At 39.8% G+C, this 21232-nt stretch overlaps 2 protein-coding genes and 1 long non-coding RNA gene across 4 annotated transcripts in view; 2 read left to right on the forward strand and 1 right to left on the reverse strand.

Annotated features, from left to right (window-relative positions):
* Positions 1-393: 393 nt before the first annotated feature.
* slc43a2b (solute carrier family 43 member 2b) lies at positions 394-9930 on the forward strand. Of its 2 annotated transcripts, XM_008427165.2 has the most exons (15): positions 394-449; positions 1130-1408; positions 3724-4015; positions 4192-4247; positions 4336-4412; positions 6413-6505; positions 6880-7013; positions 7138-7334; positions 7439-7582; positions 7702-7719; positions 8208-8340; positions 8837-8969; positions 9172-9245; positions 9388-9511; positions 9591-9930. In XM_008427165.2, exons 2-15 carry the CDS (start codon positions 1249-1251, stop codon positions 9750-9752), a joined length of 1797 nt encoding a protein of 598 aa, XP_008425387.1. In that variant the 5' UTR covers positions 394-449; positions 1130-1248; the 3' UTR covers positions 9753-9930. The 2 variants fall into 2 exon arrangements, with proteins under 2 accessions (XP_008425387.1, XP_017164234.1); XM_017308745.1 differs by lacking the exons at positions 394-449; positions 7702-7719 and having other exon boundaries at positions 1160-1408.
* Positions 9931-14059: 4129 nt separating this feature from the next.
* The window catches only part of pitpnab (phosphatidylinositol transfer protein, alpha b), a 17791-nt gene continuing 10618 nt past the window's right edge, over positions 14060-21232 (forward strand). The window contains exons 1-2 of the mRNA XM_008427160.2: positions 14060-14379; positions 20072-20102. Coding sequence (XP_008425382.1) covers positions 14363-14379; positions 20072-20102 — 48 coding nt within the window. The 5' untranslated portion in view covers positions 14060-14362. The remainder of the gene's footprint in view (positions 14380-20071; positions 20103-21232) is intronic.
* LOC103475497 (uncharacterized) overlaps positions 18340-21232 on the reverse strand; it is a 13048-nt gene continuing 10155 nt past the window's right edge. Inside the window, exon 2 of the long non-coding RNA XR_535335.1 lies at positions 18340-18563. This is a non-coding gene — a long non-coding RNA (uncharacterized LOC103475497). The remainder of the gene's footprint in view (positions 18564-21232) is intronic.

Below are 21232 nucleotides of genomic sequence, written 5' to 3' on the forward strand. Positions count from 1 at the left end.
ATCAATCAATAGTTACGACTGAGCCACAGAAGTGTTGACCTGCAGATATGCTGTCTTCTAACTTCTCAGACAATGTTTGGCGCAATTAATCCCATCCATTTCTACACGTCCCATTCTTCAACGACTGATAAGATCAAACTTAAACGCCACTGTGAAAGGGGTTTTTCCTCAATCTTCCCACGACCTCTGTTACGGGTGCATGACATTATCATTCTAGGTGATTTGGTTACTAAATAGATTAATAGTCTCGTTTTCACATCATTGCCCTCAACACAAGTCTTTCTCAGAAATTGGGAGTTGACGAGAGGACAGACTGTACGCTGTCAAAATTCAATAGGGGGCGCCCTTTGCTGAGTATATAAATGTTGTTTTTCACAGATACCTGGTCAGGGAGCCAAGACAGATACAGAGAGCTGGGTGCTTTGAAGCACTACCTGAAGCCTGGAGTGGTGAGAATTTGTTTTATATTTTTATAGACATCTAACAAGAAAAATGGTTAACAATGTTTAGGTTGACATGAATAGGAATTTAAGTTATTAATCTGTGCATTACTCATTACTCTTAGAAGTAGTGACTTCTGTGGACATTAGTTTTTCAATCTGCTGCTTCTGCATCTCATTTGGATGGTGTGTTCTGTGAGTGAAAAAAACAAAGCAGGTTGTTTAATTTGTTTGGAATGCACTATAGTAATTGCAGAAAAACGTTTTTGACGGTTGGTTGGATATGAGAGGACATTTGGGGAGGAGGCTGCACAGGAGAAATGCAAGAGGGTCATCGGTTGACCAGTCTTCAGTCCAGTCTGGACCAGTTTGTTCGCCTGCAGAAACTCTGTGATGCTCATATTTGATTGTTCTTTTATTTATCTTTTTATAAACTATAAGCAAGAATGTATATAAATCACCACAATTTATAAGAATAATTTGTTCCTTTTTGTATTAAATCCATCAAAATAGCTCTTTCACTACAATACTCATTTACAATCCTTTCACACAATCAGTGATCTCCCAGTGGTGCAAAGTTAGACGCGCAACCTTGTCTCATTTGAAAAACCAGTCCTTCCAGGGTTTTACTGGCTTCACCGATAGGCTGACTTTGCAACTTCCCCTCCCTCCTCTACTTCTCTTTTCAGATAAGAAATCCGTCACTCCTCATTCTGACCGTCAGTCGAGGAGGCTCTCTCTGCTCTCTTCCAGCCTTCTTCCTCTTCTGTCCTTTCTCTTCCTCAAGCTTTCCCTCTCCCCCTCAGCCATGGCTCCGACCCTTGCCACAGCCTTCGCCAGGCGCTGGTGGATGGCAGTGACCGCCATCATTGAGAACCTGCTGTTTTCCGCTGTGCTGCTGGGATGGGGCTCCCTCCTCATCATGCTGAAGTCTGAGGGCTTCTACTCTTACCTTTGCAACGAGGAAGGTGAGTCTGAATGTTTAGATTGAATCGTTATCGTTTACCATTTTTCATCATGCATATCTGACAAGTCATTTAGGTTTTATTGCTGTGAGTTTTCTCTCTGAAAATACATTTCAAATTAAAGGTTGGGGGGGAAAGTAATGCTTTGACTTTCAAGAGATGTCAAGCAACACTGATACCTGGGAATATACCTTCCCATCTTCTCCAGTCTTTGAAAATAAAATGTTATCTGTGAAGATGTCCCAGGCTGGACTCAGGCGGTTTAAACAGATCAGATACGTTAGAGCATTCAGGCAGGCAGGTAGGCAAAGTGGTCCGAAGGGACAAAAGAATAGAGTACGGTTTCTTGAGACAGTATGTTACTGTGCTGTTTCTTGTCTCTGTTAGCTTAGATGAGGACAGAGACACTGACCTACTGAAAGACAACATCCGAGAATGGACCACATGAACTGCGTCTTTGTTGCTCCTTTTTAAAAAACCCATAAAAAGATTAAGCAATCTTTTTCTTATTTTGTCTTATTGCTCATCTTAATAAAATTCCAGGTTGTGCTTCGTGTTTTAAAGAACAGATAACATTTGTGCACAATCTCTGATTTGACCAAGTCGTTTATTTTATATGAAGCTTGGCAAAAATGGCGGTTGGAAAAGGAATATGTGTCTCCAGATAAATTAAAAGTAAAATCCTTATTCATTCCCGTTATATTTAAATGTAAAAATCGTGTGAAAAATGTAACCTCACATCATGATGCCGCCACCACCATGTGTAATGTGATGTTAGCTTTCTGCCAAAGATTGTGTTTCTAAAAGAAGTTCATTTGTGTTGTCATTTAATTAAACCATCTCACATTTTTGCTGTGCCTTTTAAGGGCTGGATTAAAACGAAAAACAGGAATTTTTCACCTGAGTATTCTGCAGCTCCTCCAGAGTTGCAAATCACAATTTAGCTGTATATGATCACAGTTTATTGGTGATATAAAGGGGCTGTATAGAAATGCACAACACACTTTTCAGAGTTTAATTTGGGGGGGAAAAAAAACTTACCTATCATTTACACACCTCACAATTATGTGGAAATGTGTGTTGGTCTATTACATGGACTCTGAAAACGTACACTAAAATTTGTACTTTAATAAAAAAAAACTGCCACAACAGTTGCATCTCATTCTGATGACATAAGACCAAAAAGGAAAAAAAAAGAACATCTCAGCTCTTTTCAGCCATGTGACTTTTGAAATGAAGAACAGAGAGTTCCACATCCAGCATTTATTACCAGTAATTTGGAAGTTTAAAGGGTGCTGATAAAGACCAGGGAGGGGACAAAGGCTGATAGAAAAGTGATGAGTGGTGGAAGTTAGACGACCTGTGCAGGAGACGGCTATAAAATCCAGATGTGCAAGATAGTGGTGTGGTTTAAGTTTGGTTTTCCTTCTGCAAGTAGCGTCACAGAGGGACCATGTGTTATGCAACAGGAAATCACGTCTCCCATGAACTCTATTTGAGTTCATGGGGCCACTGCTGGACATTTCTTCTTTATTTTTACACAAACAGGCATTTTTTATTTTCTATTTTAGGCTAATTTCACTTCATTCTTCAATAGTTACTCATACAAACTAAAAGCAAAATTTATTCGCAACTTATCAGCACAACAAGTACTCAATTTTGATACTGAGTTAGATAAATTTTTCCACTTTGCACCATGAAACACTATATAAAAGAAAACCCATTTTCAGGATATTTGGAAAATTATGTACAAAGTTCTGCAGAAGGTTTTGGCGCCGTCTTATGAAATGTGTCATGATGGGAAGTTCCACTTTGCAATGCCACACTGTTACTGGCTGGTGGATACAAAAGAGGCAATGTTTCAAGTTTCTCTATCATTTGGTCTCTTCCTGAACCTTTGTACCTGTTCACATTATAACCTAAAGGTTCTGATAACAGTTCATTGCCTCTGCCAGCTGATCACCTTTTATTCCACTCACATTTAAAGTCTCAATAAAATCCCAGACAGCCTGACGAGATTTGAGTCAAAATGTTTCTCTGTGTTCCTGCTTAATTTCTTCTGTCTGTGCAGATTTTTTGCTGACATGTTGCATTTTATAGACTGATTTTTACCACACAGATAACTGAGGATGAGTTCACTCCACATGTGACGACCGTGTAATGATGCGTCATGATCTTGTGATGAAATAGAAGTGCAGACTTTACATTTCAGATAATAAGTGAAAGTAGATTTATAAAGCTGATATGTACCATGTTTTAACAAGGAGGGAAAAAAAAATAGAAGATCCATCTGACCATCATTTCATCATGCTCTACAGGTAACAGCTCCAGCTACAATCGGTCTCAGTCTGCGGCGACGCCGATCCCCCATGACTACGCTGACGCCTTCGAATCGGACGAATCCTTAGTGGGTTCGGGAGACGGGGTGGAGATGAAGCCCGTCGTACCGGAGGGTCCACTGAGGATGAACGGCTGGCTGATCTGCAAAGAACAGGATGAGATGCTGAATCTTGCTTTCACAGTTGGCTCCTTCCTGCTCTCAGCCATCACACTGCCGCTGGGGATCGTCATGGATAAATATGGGCCTCGGAAACTTCGACTGCTGGGCAGGTGAGCAAAGCAATATTGGCTCAATAAAAACCAGAAACAGGATATTAATTACTGCTTTTCGGAAGGGTAATCAACCAGCAAGAGTTAATTGAGATTATATTATATTCTTGTAAAAAAAAAAATAAGAGAAGTAGTTTTGGTCACTAAAAATGCTTGACAGAGTCATCTACTTTCAGCACCTGCTTTGGCTTTTCCTGCCTACTCATTGCCTATGGAGCCTACAAGCCAAATGGTGAGTCCATGTGATCCAATCTGTCCATTTTCCATATCTACATGTGATGTAGTGATTGTCAGCACTCTAATGATGTGTCATTTTTTAGAGCTCTCCGTTCTTATCTTCATTGCACTCACTTTCAATGGCTTCGGAGGCATGTGCATGACCTTCACCTCCCTCACAGTAAGTGGGCCTGCCAGGTTTCTGTGCTTTGCATTTTTCTTGCTGCAGAGCTGGTGCACCAGCTGCCTGTTGTCCGAGCAATGTATGTGTCTATAAGACCTCCTCATTAACACTCTGCTAGAATTGTTTACTGGACCCCCGGCTAGTCACTCTGTTCCATCTCCTGTTTGAATTCCTCCTTTTGTTCTGGTCTTTTCTGAAAAGATTTGCAGAAGTGTATTTCAGCTCTGCTTCAGATGTGAGGAAGGACCGCTGAGTAACATGAAATAGGAATGCAGTGGGGATTCTTTGTGTTTGGGCAACGCAAAGCAGCACATAATTGTCACGTAAAAAAGAAAGAATATGGTGTTTTTAAGTTTCACAAATGAAAGGGACAGCATACAATCATATGCTACACATTTTATGAAAATTTTGAAAGAGACGTATCATTTACTTCTTCAAAACGATCCACTATTCTGTGCTTTTCAATCACATAAAATCTGAAATTGAAATACTTTAATGGTTGTGGTAACACAGTGACAAAATGTGACACTGTAAAAAAAAGTTAATTCTTTTTGCAAGTCATTATAGTGCAAGTTCATAAGAGTGTAATACTAAAAAACTGTTTACATGACCAAAATATGGCCTCATATCATATCTCACATAGCTTCATTTAACAATATCTGACTTCACATACTGACAAGTGATACATATTTGAAATGGTTTTCATTAAATCTGAGAGGAGCCTCGGATACAAAGGCAAAGAAAAACAACCCACGATCTTAATTAATTCAAGGAATCACTGGGTGGACGCCTCTTTATTCATTTGCATTCTTTCCTCTCTGATTTTCCTCCTGCTGTTGCTTCCTCTCACCATCACTTTTACCCTTTGATAACTCAGTCAAGAGTCCATGACGCTACCATGGTGATGCTGTTCACCGGACAGTGGCTCTACACCAGTAAATCTCCGTGAAACAACATTCCTCAATAACAACACAGACTAAATCACTCATTTCTACCGTCTTTTGAACATCTTAAATGTCTCACAAGCTAAAGTTATGGGAATAATAGATTCTCCATAGTATGCATGGAAACACGTCTTTACCCTTGAACGCTGGTTCACCTCGTCACCTTAACAACCTCAAGCGCTATAAAAGAGTGTTGGGTTAATCATTAAACACAAGCTACATCACTGGCTTCTGGAGTATAGTTTCTCTGCATGTTGCATAGGAAACACTGTGCAATGCCAGTTTAACTCTCTGTCAGTGTTAAAGACTAGTAAATGTCTATTGGTTAAGTTTGACAAGTACTTCTGAATGATGTTACTGCTGAGAAATACAGTAAACTGGTTCCCCAACAAAGCAAATCCCCTCCCCAGTCTTATGTAAAAGAATGTGCTTGTTGTTGTTCAGCCACTTGAAAACAGAACAGTTCGTGAATGCCTTTTTGTTGGTTGTGTTGCCCCGTTTTGTCCTCCAACTCTGTTATCCTTCTCTTCCAGTTGGAGCAGAGGGTGTAAACAAAACAAAATAAAAAAAAAATAAAAAATATGAACTCTCTACCCTGTCCATATTGTTTCTGGTACCAGGACTGGTTCTCTCCCCCCCTGACTGTTTCAGCTGTGTCGACCCCCTCCTCTAAGAGTTTTGTGTGGTGTAATGGACAGCTGTGTTCATGTGTATCTGTTATGCTTTGATTTGCTTCATGTCAGTTTGTTGTGCTTTTGCCTCCTCCTCATTTTGAACCATGCAGTCTTGCTGATTGGTCCCCACTGTGCCCTCTGACCTGAGTGTCATTGGGCATCATCTTTATGGCGCCCCCATATGATTCCCTCATCTCCAAATAAGTGCAGCTGACATAACTATGATGCTTGTTTAACCTTTATGCTGACATTCACAGAGAAACAGACCTTATCTACCTTATTTTTTTTTAGCATCTTTGTTCATTGTTTTAGTGTAGGGTACAATATGGACAGAATATGCTAATCTATGATATTTTTCCTTGTTTCCTTTACCTTTTAGCTCCCTAATATGTTTGGAAACCTTCGTTCTACCTTCATTGCCCTCATGATTGGTTCTTATGCTTCGTCTGCCGTCACATTCCCTGGTGTCAAGGTATGGAAAAGTATTCCTTTTCAAAAAAGAACATTAAATGAGTCAAAGCAAAATCTAAAAAAATATTCCACATATTATTTGAAGCTATAAACAAACTTTTTTTGTCCAAACAAATATTTTTTCGTTTATGTTCTTCAATACTTTTTGAGAAATTTAATGTAAAATTGTCTGTTGTGTCTGTGTATTCAAAGGACAAAAAGATTTTGAAACGTTCTCAGTCAAATACCTTTCGGATATGATTTACGAAGAAAGAAGATAGAGCAAAACCATGTTAATAGTCATGTTAAAGGTTTTGCTCTATGGATCTTTTAGGCCATAAGTTGTTAAAAAAGTTACCTCCACTTCAGTTTGACATTTTCCTTCATTGTGGACAGGTCATCTATGATTTCGGTGCCTCATTCATTACCATTCTCGTGGTGTGGGCTTCCTGTGCTGGACTTGTCTTCCTCAACTGCTTCTTCAACTGGCCACTGGAGCCATTCCCAGGACCAGAAGACATGGACTACACGTCAGTAGCAAAGACAGTTGCATATTTATGCTCCCAAGTACACTGCCAACATAAATCCTACTCCCACTGAGAGAGTTTGATCAAAAATTATGTAATAAAAATATTTGCTTCTCTGCCTTCTCAGTGTGAAAATAAAGTTCAGCTGGCTAGGCTTTGACCATAAGATCACAGGAAAGCAGTTCTACCACCAAGTGACCACAGTGGGCCGCCGCCTGAGCGTCAGCAACAACGTGAAACAAAAGGAGGTGGTTGGTAAGGATGGACGCACTCTCTGCCTATCCACCATGGACCTGGAAATGGACTGCAAGCCCCAGGAAGAAAGTAAGAGTGCAGTGTAAAATAAAACTCCTGAAATGATGAAGGTTTAAAGAATCCTGACTTAGTTTGTACCCCTGTTCTAAATGTCTTGCTTTCGCTTTCTGCAGCTCAGTCTTTTCTGAAGAGCATCATGAGCCCTATTTTTCTGCTTAGCGCATCGACCATGTGCATCACACAGCTCCGTCTCTTGTTCTACATGGGGGCCATGAACAGCGTCTTGGAGGTGCTCTGTGATGGAAACCTTGACACAGGTCAGTCTGTTTGCTTCTGAGACATGTCTGTCTGTGTGCAAAGACTGACTCAATCGACAGCACCCGTCTGGCTTGTATCATGACCTAAAAGCAACTGAACGTAACTTTTTCATTTTCAGTGGAAAGGATGGAAGTTGGTAAGACAAAAACTTTAGCGTTAGCAGTAGTTTACCTTAGCATTGGCTTATTAAATATCCAGCTGACAACAAGTGGAGTACTACATTTGTTTTCTTAGTTGTCCTTGTCAATAACCGAGTCCTTCAACTGTCACACAGCTTTAAACTAAAGCCACCAGTATTATTAGTTGACTCATTAACAACTTTTCTAGAAGAATCAGCAGAACAAACATCTTACACTGCTTCACATGACTCACGTTTCATGTGTCACTGCTCCCAGAGCCACAAATATGTGCCCTAATGGCAACATATTGACTTTTGAACGACCTTGTTGCACACAGTCCCACACAGTTTATTAACTGCAATGACTAACCATCTAACCAGGTAGTGACCTCTCCCCACACTTTTGTCATCTGGATTGCATCATTTTTAAAAAAATCTTTTTTCAACAGTGTTGTATTATATTCCAATAAACAACAATAAATATGTTGTCCTCATTTGGTCCTCAGTGAGTCTGTACTCCTCCATCTTTGGTGTGCTCCAGCTGCTTTGTCTGATGACCACTCCTGTCATTGGTCAAATTATGGACTGGAAACTGAAGGACTGTGATGACGGGGAAGAAGACAAGGAACCCTTAAGCAAGTGAGTCTGAGTGTTGATCTGTTCTAATAATTACGCACGAGTATAAACAATTATATTGTGGTTTTTTATTTCCTCAATGGACTTAAAAGGCTCTGTGTTCCAAAGAAAGCAGCTTTTGGTGGGAAATGTGTGTGTCAACTCCAGAAAAGAGAATTAAAAACCTTGTTTCTTTCTGCTTGTAAAGCTGGAAAGAAAGTTTCATTTTCCACAGTGAAACAAGTTCGTTTTAACACACGCTGACAAGCCATTGCTCTAAATGCAACATGAAAACAGACTACAGTTGGCAAATGTGAAGTGGTTTTACAATTATTACCATTAAATTTGTACAAAAAAAGGGGAGGGGGATAGTGGGGAGAGAGCTTGCATCCCAGGAAACATTGTGCTGTTGGTGTGTTTTAGAATAATTTTAGAGACATTGTTATTTATGATTCCAATAAAATCCTGTCATGGCATCCCTCCCTCGTAATCCAACTTTCTTTTCTTTTTTACATTTTAGAGGTGAAAGCAAGACAAAGCGCAGAGACAAAAAGATCCAGAAAGTGACAAACGCTCTGCGAGCCTTCGTCCTCACCAACCTGCTTCTGGTGGGATTTGGTGTCACCTGTCTGATACCAAATCTCCAGTTACAGGTGAGCGTCCCTTTGATGTTCCTGTTCTATGTCCTCACCAGATCTGTGTCCATATGCAGAGCTGACTTTACTGTATCGAGCTGACAGTAAATGTAGGCATCTGATTGCACACTAACACCATCTGGCTAAAGGGAAACTGAATTAACTTCACATGAGACGCAAAAGCGAATAAACACGGATTCTGTTTTTCTTCTTTCCTCAGATCATCTCCTTCATCTTACACACTGTGGTGAGAGGATTCATTCACTCTGCCGTCGGGGGCCTTTATGCTGCTGTGTATGTACCAACGTCATTTTAATCTCTCATGCCCATTTTAATTTCAATTGCCAAGTCATTTTTACTCATTATGCGTATCAAACTTCCATGTTGGTAGACGCTGCTGCAGAGTGACTAACTAAACAAAATGTTTTCTTTTTAGATATCCCTCCTCTCAGTTTGGCAGCTTAACAGGGATGCAGTCTCTCGCCAGTGCTGTTTTTGCTTTGCTGCAACAGCCCCTGTTTTTGGCAATGATGGGACCACTTGAAGGAGACCCATTCTGGGTAGGAATCATCACCCACCTAAACACATTCAGCTATCAAGCCAGATTGAAACCTTGCTTACTCCTGTGTCACCCTGCAGGTTAACATCGGACTGCTTGTGCTCAGCATGCTGGGCTTCTTGCTGCCTCTCTACCTGATCTGGTACAGACGGACGCTCCATCGAGAACTACAGCAGAAAGCCGAGGACGCCAAAATATACATCAAAATCAACGGCTCAGAGGGCCCAGAGGCCTTCGTTTAAATGGAGATGGATAGAGAAAACAACGTGCAAAACAGGCGCCTTGAAGTGTCGAACAAAAAATTGTGACACAGCTCCATAAGAAAGACAACACCCATCTTTACAAATTCCCCAATTGAAAAACTAATGGGATTGTTGTAGAAATGAGTCCAATGGACAGCTGATGAGGAGAAAAGTAAAACAAACAAGGGAGATGAAGAGCAAATTGGAGGAGAAACTGTGAAAGGAAAGAGGCATCAGCCATCTGTATTCCCCCAAATCCTCTGGGCTCTCTTCACTTCCTCTTTCTCCCGACCTTCAGAGTGTTTTCCAGCATTTCCTCTGCTTTAACTCGCCCCGCAAGAGAAGAAAAGGGATATGCGGCCTCCTGGTTCGGTATCACCTTCCCATCTAACCACTTTAAAATTAGAGGGCGATCCAATTGTTATGGGGTTTCTTTGATGTGTTATATTTTGAATGCAAATCATCCAGATGTTATTGCCTGGTGGTGCTTATCAGTACATCTGCTGGGATGTCTTCCAGGGGTTTGTACAAAGAAAATGTGGAGTAAAAGTCGAGACATTTTGCTGATATATCTCGGGTCATCAGAAGAGACAGTCATTATCTTTTTGTAAGGCTAATGTCCATTTTTTTCAAAGGAAGTCAGCCTGTTTTCAAATAATTTTCTCAAAGTATGCTTAGAGTATTTATTTTACCTTATGTATCAGCTTAGAGCTGTTGCCTTGCAGCAAGAAGGTTCTGGGTTCGATTCCCGGCCCCGGTCTTTCTGCATGGAGTTTGCATGTTCTCCCTGTGCATGCGTGGGTTTTCTCCAGGTACTCCGGTTTCCTCCCACAGTCCAAAAACATGACTGGCAGGTTAATTGGCCTCTCCAAATTGTCCCTAGGTGTGAGTGTGTGTGTGCATGGTTGTTTGTCCTGTCTGTCTCTGTGTTGCCCTGTGACAGACTGGCGACCTGTCCAGGGTGACCCCACCTCTCACCCGGAACGTTAGCTGGAGATAGGCGCCAGCACCTCCCGACCCCATTAGGGACAAGGGTGTAAAGAAAATGGATGGATGGATGGATGGATGGATATATCAGCTTTAGTTTTTTTTTTCTACAATTAACATATTGTAAAAAAAAATGCATTTCAAAATGTACAAAGAGTACATTTTTTATTGAAAAGTGAAAATTAACTGATTGCATTTTCACACATATCAGTGAAGGTGTTCTACACTGCAGAGGGCATTATAATAGTGACTTAATGCATTTCCCCATAAAGCTGCCATTAGTCAGACGTCTTAGTTTGTGTCAGTTTTTCCTCCAGTCTGTCTCCTTCAAAAGAAATTCAGCACTTTTACCCCAATTCCACACAAACCCAGCTCACGGTGGCATGTTTTCTGGATGATTGGCTTCAGACCTCTATCCCCCCTTTTCCTTTTACCTTTTATATGTGTATTTATTTTTTCCTAGCATTTCCACTGTCAATTCTTGGTGTACTTTAACTGTGCCGTGCTGCTTTTATGTAGGTTCATTCTGTTTTGTCTGCCTGGAGCTCCTTCTGCCCTGAATGAAGATAAAGTAGAGATATTTTGGTAAATGGGTGTCTGTATGTGGAAGAGTATGTGGAAGTTAATAAAGACTTTATTCCTTTTTTTTCCACTGCATCGCTCTAATTATTGCATTTTGTTTGCTTTTAAGTTGTTCCAACACAAACCAGGAGATGGCAGTGTTTGGTTTATCTTCTGTTTGGCCAAAGCACCCAGTACTCTGTGGAGTACCATCAAATTATAGCAGTGATGAACATTTAAAAACTAAAATGTAAAAGAAGAATATGATGCATATTTGGTGGAATACACGTGTGTTCAAACATGCTGAAATATAACCTGAAAATACCTGAAACATAGAATCTGTGTTTCAAAGGAAGTCCTTGTATGCTGACCTACAAACAAAATCTGAGCATCACTCTTAATATAACAGACATACACGGTGGTGGCAGCAGCATGCTATGGGTTATGCTTTTTCTTAGCAAGGAGCAACAAAACCATAAAATTTTGAAAATTATGATACTAGCTGAAGAATACTTTTTAAAACAGAAATGAAGAAATCGATACCGTGTGTAGGCTAAATGTCAGAATTTTCTTGTGCACAAATGATCTGTCATTGCCCCTGAAAATGATCTAAATCTTTAAAACACCAAGCTATTTTAATAAGTGTTAACAAAATATCTCAGCACTCAGAAAACATGCTCAGGCGTGATGAGCATAAACTATTTTCTCACATCTAGGTGGTTGGTGTTTGCAAGTCCTTCGTCACGCTGAGCTGCCACCTGATATCGCGTTTTAGCAGATTTTTATCACTTGACGCTTGCACCTCTCACCACCTGAGACGAGATGTGCGAAATCATCAGTCACATCGGAGGTGGAGAGGCTGCTCCAGCTCAGCTTTTCATGAAACGACTGAAACGCAGGATGTAGAACTCAATATGTAGTTAAAATTGAACTGCTACCTTCATTAACAGCTTGGCTACAAACTGGTAACAGAAAATGCATATTTTGCCAAACACACCATCACCAATTTTAAGGTTGTTGGTTTGCTTTTATTTTTTTGCACATAAAATATGTGATTCAGAATTTTCCTCAAAATGAGTAAAAGGACTCAGACTGAACTGATCATATTTTGGGTGTTTATCAAGTATCCAAAACAATCATTAGACATTATCTAGCATAATAACGCTAATGCATGGTGAACAATAGAAATACATTCTCAAGTCCTATAACAGATCTAAGGAGTGTTTCAAGCAGTCAGAATAAAAAAAGAAACAATATCCACAACTTTGAAGATCTCATCATGGAGAACTGTTCAATGGTCATCCAAAGTGATGGATGGACAAAGAGAGAATTAATCAGAGAATTCTCTGATTACCAAATTCTTTTTAATTTGGTAGCTGCTGTAACTTTTTGGTCTAAATTCTGGAAGACAGTGTGGGAAGACTAACACTGCTAATCATCCCAAATACCAATGGAGAACCAAAAGGATGGTTAGATCAAAGTATGTTGATTTGTCAGGATGGCCAACTAAAAGTTCAGACCAGAATCCATCTGAGAATTCGTGACAAGTCTTAAAAAATGACTTAAACATTTGAGAATCATCATGTTAATTGCACTGTACTCAGAAGTAGCATATGATTATATGCTACTTTGTGTTTGTGTGTTACTTACAATTGTAATAAAATAAACTGGTTTGTGGTTGTAAAATAAAATATGGAAGCTGTTACTAATACTTTTGCAAGGCACTGTATAACAAAAACCTCGCATGTAGAATTATCTCATTGGACATGAGCCATAAAACCAAGATTATGTCGGCACAGGATAAACTGAAAGATGTATCTTTAAAACAAACTACAAGAGCCAGAAGCGGATATGTGGTTGTTGTCAAACGGAGACATGAGCTATAAATACAGCTCCAGCTTGCTGTTACATAATTTTAAACTCACATAGCTTCCACATCCCGTGATATTCAGGAAGTGGGTCGAGATTAGGGACCTGGAATCCCTTGTACTGTACTACAGACCCCCCGTGTTGGGAAACAAAGCACGGCCAAAGAATTATGGTTCGGTCTTTGTCTTTCATTTATAATTATTTTAGGATGTTTATTGAAGCTTTACCCCAGTGACAAGGCTTACGTACCCCCTATGCAAGACAATAAAGGTGTCTGTAAAGCAGAAATGATGTCAGGATACACAGCGGTGGGAGTTAATCGCATCAGAAGCGAGGACTTCGTTAAAAGGGCTTAGAGAGCGTCTGGTCCCTGCCAGCGGTGGTCCCCGTGTCATCCTTTGACGCTGAATCGCGCTTCTACGTCACCGCTGTCATGATGACGCAGTGAGCTGCACACTCTTAGTAAAAAAGGTGAGAGCAAAGTTCCTGTGACCACTGCGTGGACAGAGGTTATTTTGATGTCTTGCATTTATGCTGTCATTCTCAATAAAAAGTGTGTTTTATTAACAAGTAGGCTATATCTATTTTTTTTATTAAGAAACGGCTCAGACAATTTAGTAATTCCAATTTACAAATCTTTTTATTCTCTTCTTTCCTTCTTCCTTTCTTTTTACTTTCCTTGTTTGATTCTTTGTTTCTTATTTATTTCTTTTTTTTTATTCATCATGTATCTGTTTAGCAATTTCATAATCAACCGAAAAAAGAAAAAAAAAAACAAAAAACCCACACATTTCTTTAATTTGTGCGGCCGTGTCATTTGTCACCTGTGGGCCGTGCGGGTGCACCGCAGATCATTCTCCGGGTGAACCGTCGTTTTCAGTGTGCGTTCGTTTCCTCACGCAGCGCCTTTTTTTTTTTTTCCCCTGTGATCTGCGTGCAGCAGCAGCAGCAGGAGCAGAGCAGCAGCAACGCCGCGCCGCGGCCCCGATCAGGAAGTGAATCTGAAGAAAATAAGCGACTGTGGAGGTAGAATGACATAGAGAGAGGGGGGGGAGAGAGGTGGGAGAGAATCGAGCGGATAAATAAAGGCGACTATATAAACGGAGGGAGGAATCCGACCCTGTTTCTGGATCCGTTTGGGAGCGGCGCCTGTCTGGGATATAGCTCCACTGCACCGCTGAAATAACACAAAGATGCTCATAAAGGAATAGTAAGTAAAACAGTGTGTGCACGGTGGAGTTTGTGCGTGTGCGTGTGCGTGTGCGTTTGCGTGACAGAGCGCTGATGCGGTTTCGCAGAGCTGCTGACATTGTGGCCAGCAGCCCGGGAGAGGAATTAGGAGAGCGCGTCCGGAGGGATGTCGACGTCCAGAGGACTTTATGTCCATGATCAGATTCCTTCCATCACGCAGAGTCAACTGAGGGATAGAACAGCGCCGGCTGCTGATGCAACTGCAGCCGGTGCTTCCCTGTGCCCTTCACATCCTTCATCACAAGTTCTAGCTCTTAATTCTCTCTGCCAGTGTTGCTAAAATGACGGAAGCTGGTGCTGGGGCAGAAATGGCTGGCATAAGCCGCTCCGTGCCGTGCTCTGCCGCGCTGCGCCGTGCCGTGCCCGCGCCGCTGTGGCCATGTTATTGATGCGCTCTGGTGAAGGTGAAACTAGCGATGGAGCATTCCGGCGTTTAGCTCTGGAGGAATGAAGAAGGTGTTGGATGGCCCGGGGTGGAGGGGATGCTTGGAGAGGATAAGGTGCGGGATGGGCAGGTGTAGAGGAGGTGGCGTAAAGGGCAAATGGCGAGGTTTGTGTTTGATGCTGGGCCGAAGGGAAGCAGTGGCATATTAATCTGTGCCTGCTAAGAGGAAGGGTATTTTTAATTCATTGTTTTTGCATTGTTTTAACACAATGTTACTCCTCCACCCCCCACAAGGACTTTCTGTTCTTTATAGAAGAACGGATTGGGGCCTTTGCTCAGAATCAGAAGGGCAAGAAGGATGCAATGCTGGCAAAGTAGGATGTTACTGGGATTGAAATTAAAATACTCAGATATTAATACTGAAGACATCCAAAATTATATTCAGTTTTTTCATTACAGCAAATTCTTTTTGCCAACTGAAGAAAACGTCACTCTGATAACCTTAATGTAAAGGACCTTCTTCTAAATATTGTATTTAAAACTCAATTTTTTTCCCCCTGCAACTTTGGCAAGGTCACACATACTTTCTGAACACCAAGCTACAAAAAACAAAATCCACTTCCAATAAGCTTACCATGCCTTGGAAAGTATTAAAGCTCTTTGAATCTTTTCACATTTTGTCCTTTCACAAGCAAAAAGTTTTTCATTCGGCTTTTACGCGATACACCAATACAAAATTGTGCATAACTTTGAAGTGAATGAAAATATACATGGTTTAAGACTTTTTACAAATTTTAGTCAATAAAGGCTGCAATCTTTGCTCATTCTTTTTTGAATTATTGGTTAAGGTCAGTCTGAATTTTTACACTGATTCTCGAGTGTATTTATGTCTGGACTTTGACTGGGCCAATTTAACACGAATAAGCTTTTTTCTAAACAACTCCATTGTAGTCCTGACTGGATGCTTAAGGTCAGCGTGCTGCATGGATCACCACTTCAACTTCTAACAACGTTTCATCTAGTGCTGCCCTGCAAATAGCTCCATTCGGGAAACAGCTCTTTCCCGTTTCTCCTGAAAAGGCATTTCCACAGCATGAGGTTGCCACCACAAAGTGTCACAGTGGGGATGGTTTATTCAGGATGAAAGGATTCCGCACCACACAGTTGTTTATCTTCTTTTGCATGAAGACAAGCAAGTTTGACTTTGGCTTCACCTGACCAGATTAGCTTCTAACTCATATTTTTTGTGCTCTCTATGTGGCAAAGTTCAGAAGTCATTTGTTTTCACATTGACCTCTTGTCAGTCTTCTATAATACTGAGTATTTTTGGGATGTATCACAAGTAGTTGTCCTGGCAACAGATGTTCCCACCTGAGCTATGGATTTCTGGAGCTCCTTCCGAGTTACCATGGGCAAAATGTTCGCTCTGCAACTGACTACAAGTGCACACCAGTAATTTCATCATCATTCTACTTCATGTAATGTTTTGACTTACGCTTCCTCACAAAATCCAAAGTAAGTCCATTGAAGTTTGTGGGAAAATCCGAGGAAGTTTGGTGGGTGTGAACGCTGCTCCGTGTGTTGGAGACTAATCACCTACAACCGTTGTGTTGATTTCCTATCACATGTATTTAATCAATGAATGTCAGCAAAAAGCCGCAGATCAGAGTGGTGGCATGGCCAAAGATCTGAAGTGATTAGGGAGAGTCAGGCCCTCTGCAGTAAGCCTGGATATTAATTAAATTGGTTACTATTAAAGGCTAAAAGCTTCTACACACTGTCAACACACAGGCAAGAGACTTGTGCATCCACTATAACAGGAAACCATCATGGAGGCCAGGAGTCAAGTCTTACAGGTGCTTTGTGACCTAGTGATCCTTACCTGACACTGACCTAGATCTCCTTTTATTTCCTTATTTCCCAGTAGGTTTTGGTGCTTATAAAAATAAATAAATAATCCTTTTTGCAATATGTGAAGCAATAAAGCGAATTATGTAGAAGCTGAAAGAGGGAAGAGGATGAATAGAGAAAGAGAAATAAGCTACAAGGACATATAAGATGAGCAATGCAGAAGGGGTGTTTGTTTCCTGAAGCCACAGAGAGACACATGATCCCTCAAGACCTTTGGACCAAGGAGACTTCCAAAGACAGGAAAAAAATTATCTTCAGTTCTTGTTTTTCATTTTAGAATTAAATTCAGATTTTTGATACAGACACTTGGCAAAAAGTGTTATATGAGGTGCATCTTTTAAGAAAGAGCATTAAAATATTTTTGCAATGAGCAGCTGTAAACCGCAGCAGCATATGGCCTACTATTCAGTGAGCGCCTTTGTGGGACCCAGATTACATTAAGTGGCAGGTGGGTGTAGGATTATGGGAATTTTGGCATACTTCACATGCTCACATAACAAAATCAACAAAGCTGCATACTGTATGCGTGCATAGAGTGGTATGAGATGCAGACAGGTCAGAGAGCGGAAGCAGAGCAGTGCGTTTTAACGGTGGAAGCATTGTGAATTGCAGGAACGTCATCGGATGAGGTTTCTGAATTTGGAAATATGCACATTGCAAATTCTGTCATAAATGAATCCATGTTTCATTGTTGTTAGATGTAAATGTGTGGGCTCCCATTCTAGACTAAGATCCCTCCCTTCAGCAGCCAAAGTGTGGTGGCTGCTGACGTTAGTTACGTTTTCTAAACTGAACAGGACTTTATCTTAAAACAGTTTCAAAGAAGAACTTAATTCAGTGACTTTTTATTTTAGATTTTTTTTGGTTATCACTTGTGTTACATTATAGAGTTTTTGTACTTTGTCTAGATTGTCTATTTTTGTAATAGCAATTCAGATTTCTCCTTGAGATCTATAATGAACAGATGCATTTTTTTTTACTCTGTTTGGGTTAAAATTTTGACTAGAAAAATATGAAACAATTTACAGGGCAAAACTTCAACATTTTGTGTAAAACTGTACCAGATCACCTTTTTACCACATCAAATCCTGTAAAATGAAGAAAAAAATAAAATAAAATAAAGACAAAATGTTCAGTGTCAGTTATTGCTTAGATCAGGGGTGTCAAACTCCAGTCCTCGAGGGCCGGTGTCCTGCAACTTTTAGAAGTGCCTCTGCTGCACCACACCTGAATAGAATAATTAAGTAATTAGCAAGACTCTGGAGAACTGAGGAGGTAATTAAGCCATTTGATTCAGGTGTTTTGTACCTGTGGCACATCTAAAAACTGCAGGACAGCGGCCCTTCAGGACTGGAGTTTGACACCCCTGGCTTAGATATTAAAATAACAACAGATGAAGGACTAAGTCCAGCATTGGCGTTTTTAAACAGCAAACTTGACACAGATTGAGAAATAATTACAGGAAACTTGTTATTATTTCTTGTAGTTTGTTTTGTCACATAAGAGTTTATTTAACAAAACAAATCCAACCTTCTATTTAAATACTTTATTCAATAAACTCGCTTAACCAGTAACACCCAACTAAACTACTAGCAAAACATGAAAGACAAAATAATCCATTGATGCCATGCACTGTGGGATTTATAGTTCTTATTGTATTTGTTCCCTGTAGTTCACACCTTCATGGCTGGAGGCACAAATTTTACAAAACAAACACGTGTACCTTCTCACAGACAGTTTTTTTTTTTTTTTATAAGTTCAGACCATGTAATGACCTGCCAGCTTGTCCAGGCTGTAATCAGCTTCTGTCATCAATGGCTGCAGAGAGCTGCACTGTGACCACGAACCTGCAGAAACATAAAATGGATGGATGGATTGTTTGACACAGTCTACTCTACTAATTACACATTGACAAACATAATTAAACTGACATTATTTACATTTGTACAATTTTTTGCAAATTTAACATACTGAACCACAGTTTTCTCTTTTGCCATAAACTAGCGCATCCTTAAAGTGTATTTTGTGAAACACCAAGTTTTGTCATGTCTGCGAAATATCTCTATTATTTAAAGTTCCCTTGTTATATGTCTGTCTATTAAAATCTTAATTGTAAACTAAATTAGTGATAAAAGCAAAAAGAATTATCGTAATATTGCTACAACATGTGTAAGGACTTACACAATTTCAAAGCAGTGTTGACAGCATAACATGCATAGAAAGGCAATGATTGAGTATTTGGCATGTAATGACCCATGCATATCGTCAATAGTGTGACGATATGCATATCGTCACACTATTGAAATGTAAAGCAGATATTCTATGGTGTAAAAGGGGTTTTAATGCTTCTCAAAGCAAAATTGTCCTGTATATGTCACCTGTTTTAGTGGCAGCTGAAACTTTGACCATTTCAGATTTATTAGTCTGAAAACTGAAATCGGTGCATCCCGACTTTAGCAAAATAGAGGAAGATCTTAGTGTTGTCACAGCAACTGGATTAGGTAAGCTGTCAATTAATAGCTTAGGTCAATGCTACATCCTTAAGCAAACCCAAGGGCAAATACATATTCCTATTCCTTCTCAAAGAAATTCTGTACCCAACAATGTACTTTGTTTGCAGGTGTGTCATTCATCATTTGTGCATAAAACTTAGTTTTTACATATACATTTCTGTGCGAGGACATTTAGCTAAGAGCCACATCATCATTTTGTGGGTGATCTGTAACGTTTAGGATCATTTGGTAGCCAGCAGCTTTCTTCATGCTCTTGTAAACAAAGGCGGAACAGAGAATTACTGACAGTTTCAGGCGTATTGTAAAAAGCTAAAAAAAAAAAAGTAAGCAGCACATCAACATCATTTTTATTGACTTCCGCTAAATGAGGCCTGAAACATAAGCGTGAACATTACCTATTCAGAAATCTAATTGAAACATAATGAAATGCCTGTAAGATTCAGCTTCGTTTACCCTCATGTTGCTTCAGCAAGGAACATTCTCAATGTCTCTTGCAAAGCAGTGATCTGATTAATTTATCAATGTATTGCTTTTATTCAGTTTGGTTCCAAGATAGAACTATTGATTCCTCAGTTTCTGAGTTTTGGTAAAGTTTTAGGTCAATAACTGTCATAAATTAATTTGTAGAGAAGGAACGCTTTAGGATTCAACTTCATGTTTCTCAAAAGGCTAAACTTGCAATCTAGGCCAATCTGGGTTGCTGGTTTGACTAAAGCAGTTCAGTATGTGACCACATGGATATATCTTTTTTGTTGTTTTTGCTCTCTTGTATGGTATTTCTGTTTAGGAGAACTAGAATTTCCGAGTCCTTGTTTGAATAACTTCTTTTTTTTTTCTTGCAGTCGAGTGATTCTTCCCATCTCTGTGGAAGAGGTAAGTGCAGTTTAACACTCTTCAATATCTGTGTGTGAGTTAGCTGACTCCATCCATCCATACATCCGTCTATCCATCGACCGATTCACTTCCACTTTTAGGCCATGAGCTTAAACACAGTATTAACTCTGGAAATTTGAGACTGGACAAGTGTGATTTGTTGACATGCAAAATGTGTAGGAACCCTGAAAGCTGTTCCTTTAAATAGGACTTTTTAAAGCAAACAGCTTATTATCATCCCTCTCTCTCTGCCTCTCTCTCTCCCTCTCCATCTGTTTGGGCCTTACCATAATTATTTCAACTGTAGTTTCCCCCTCTATTAAGGCCTGCATCGCAGATGAGTTATCTGAAACTACTTCCATGACATCACATGCTCACCCACCTCTGTATGCTACTTTAAATTGAACTTTTGATGCACATTATAAAAACAGTCATTTTAGACAGGCAAAATAATCCAGTTTAATCTGAAAAACTGTGCTCACACACACTGTGGTCTCAAGCATGAGTGTGAAGCACCAGTAAGTGCTTCAGTGTGCCACATCACATCAATGACATGGGGACCTCTAAATGAGAGACCATTGATGTTGTCTTGTACTGTCATTAAATCTCATTCCTTGTAGTCTTTGTCATTATGTTGCTGAGTATTTTTACTATCATGTGAAGCTTACTAGAGGGATGCACTAGTGATAGAAAAGCTTCGCTAATGTCTGATTGGTCCTCATAATGTTGACTTTCATGATTTAGTTATGTCTGACACAAAATTTCAATTAAAATGCATCAGTCAGAAGAAGTAACTAATATAAAAATGTGCCAGAAACTAAATATTTAAGTCAGATTTTTTTTTTTTCCAGTGTTAGAAAAACAAAAACATTTTTATTATCTGCAAAGATTCAAGAAAATAAGTATAAACAACCCACATAACCTTTAGCAAGCACACATTTCAAGATTTTTTGTAAGATTGAATCAATCAAGATCTAATGAATGGTGTAACACTTACATTTTGCACACGTAAATGTGATAATATTCTTTATACACAACTGTGTATAGTCTTGCTTAACTAGGTCAGCAAGAACTGATCAACTTTTCAGATTCCAGTTTTGTTTGTTCGTTGCCTGTATATATATAATATA

The sequence above is a fragment of the Poecilia reticulata genome, linkage group LG14 (genome assembly GCF_000633615.1).
Source record: "Poecilia reticulata strain Guanapo linkage group LG14, Guppy_female_1.0+MT, whole genome shotgun sequence".
In the NCBI taxonomy this organism is placed as follows: Eukaryota; Metazoa; Chordata; class Actinopteri; order Cyprinodontiformes; family Poeciliidae; genus Poecilia; species Poecilia reticulata.

What these genes read in the sequence shown, in the direction of transcription:
- slc43a2b (XM_008427165.2), top strand. Translation starts at nt 1,249, where the DNA reads ATGGCTCCGACCCTTGCCACAGCCTTCGCCAGGCGCTGGTGGATGGCA. An exon ending in TTACCTTTGCAACGAGGAAG is followed by an intron (nt 1,409 to 3,723) that starts GTGAGTCTGAAT and finishes CATGCTCTACAG; the next exon opens with GTAACAGCTCCAGCTACAAT. An exon ending in CTGCAAGCCCCAGGAAGAAA is followed by an intron (nt 7,335 to 7,438) that starts GTAAGAGTGCAG and finishes CGCTTTCTGCAG; the next exon opens with CTCAGTCTTTTCTGAAGAGC.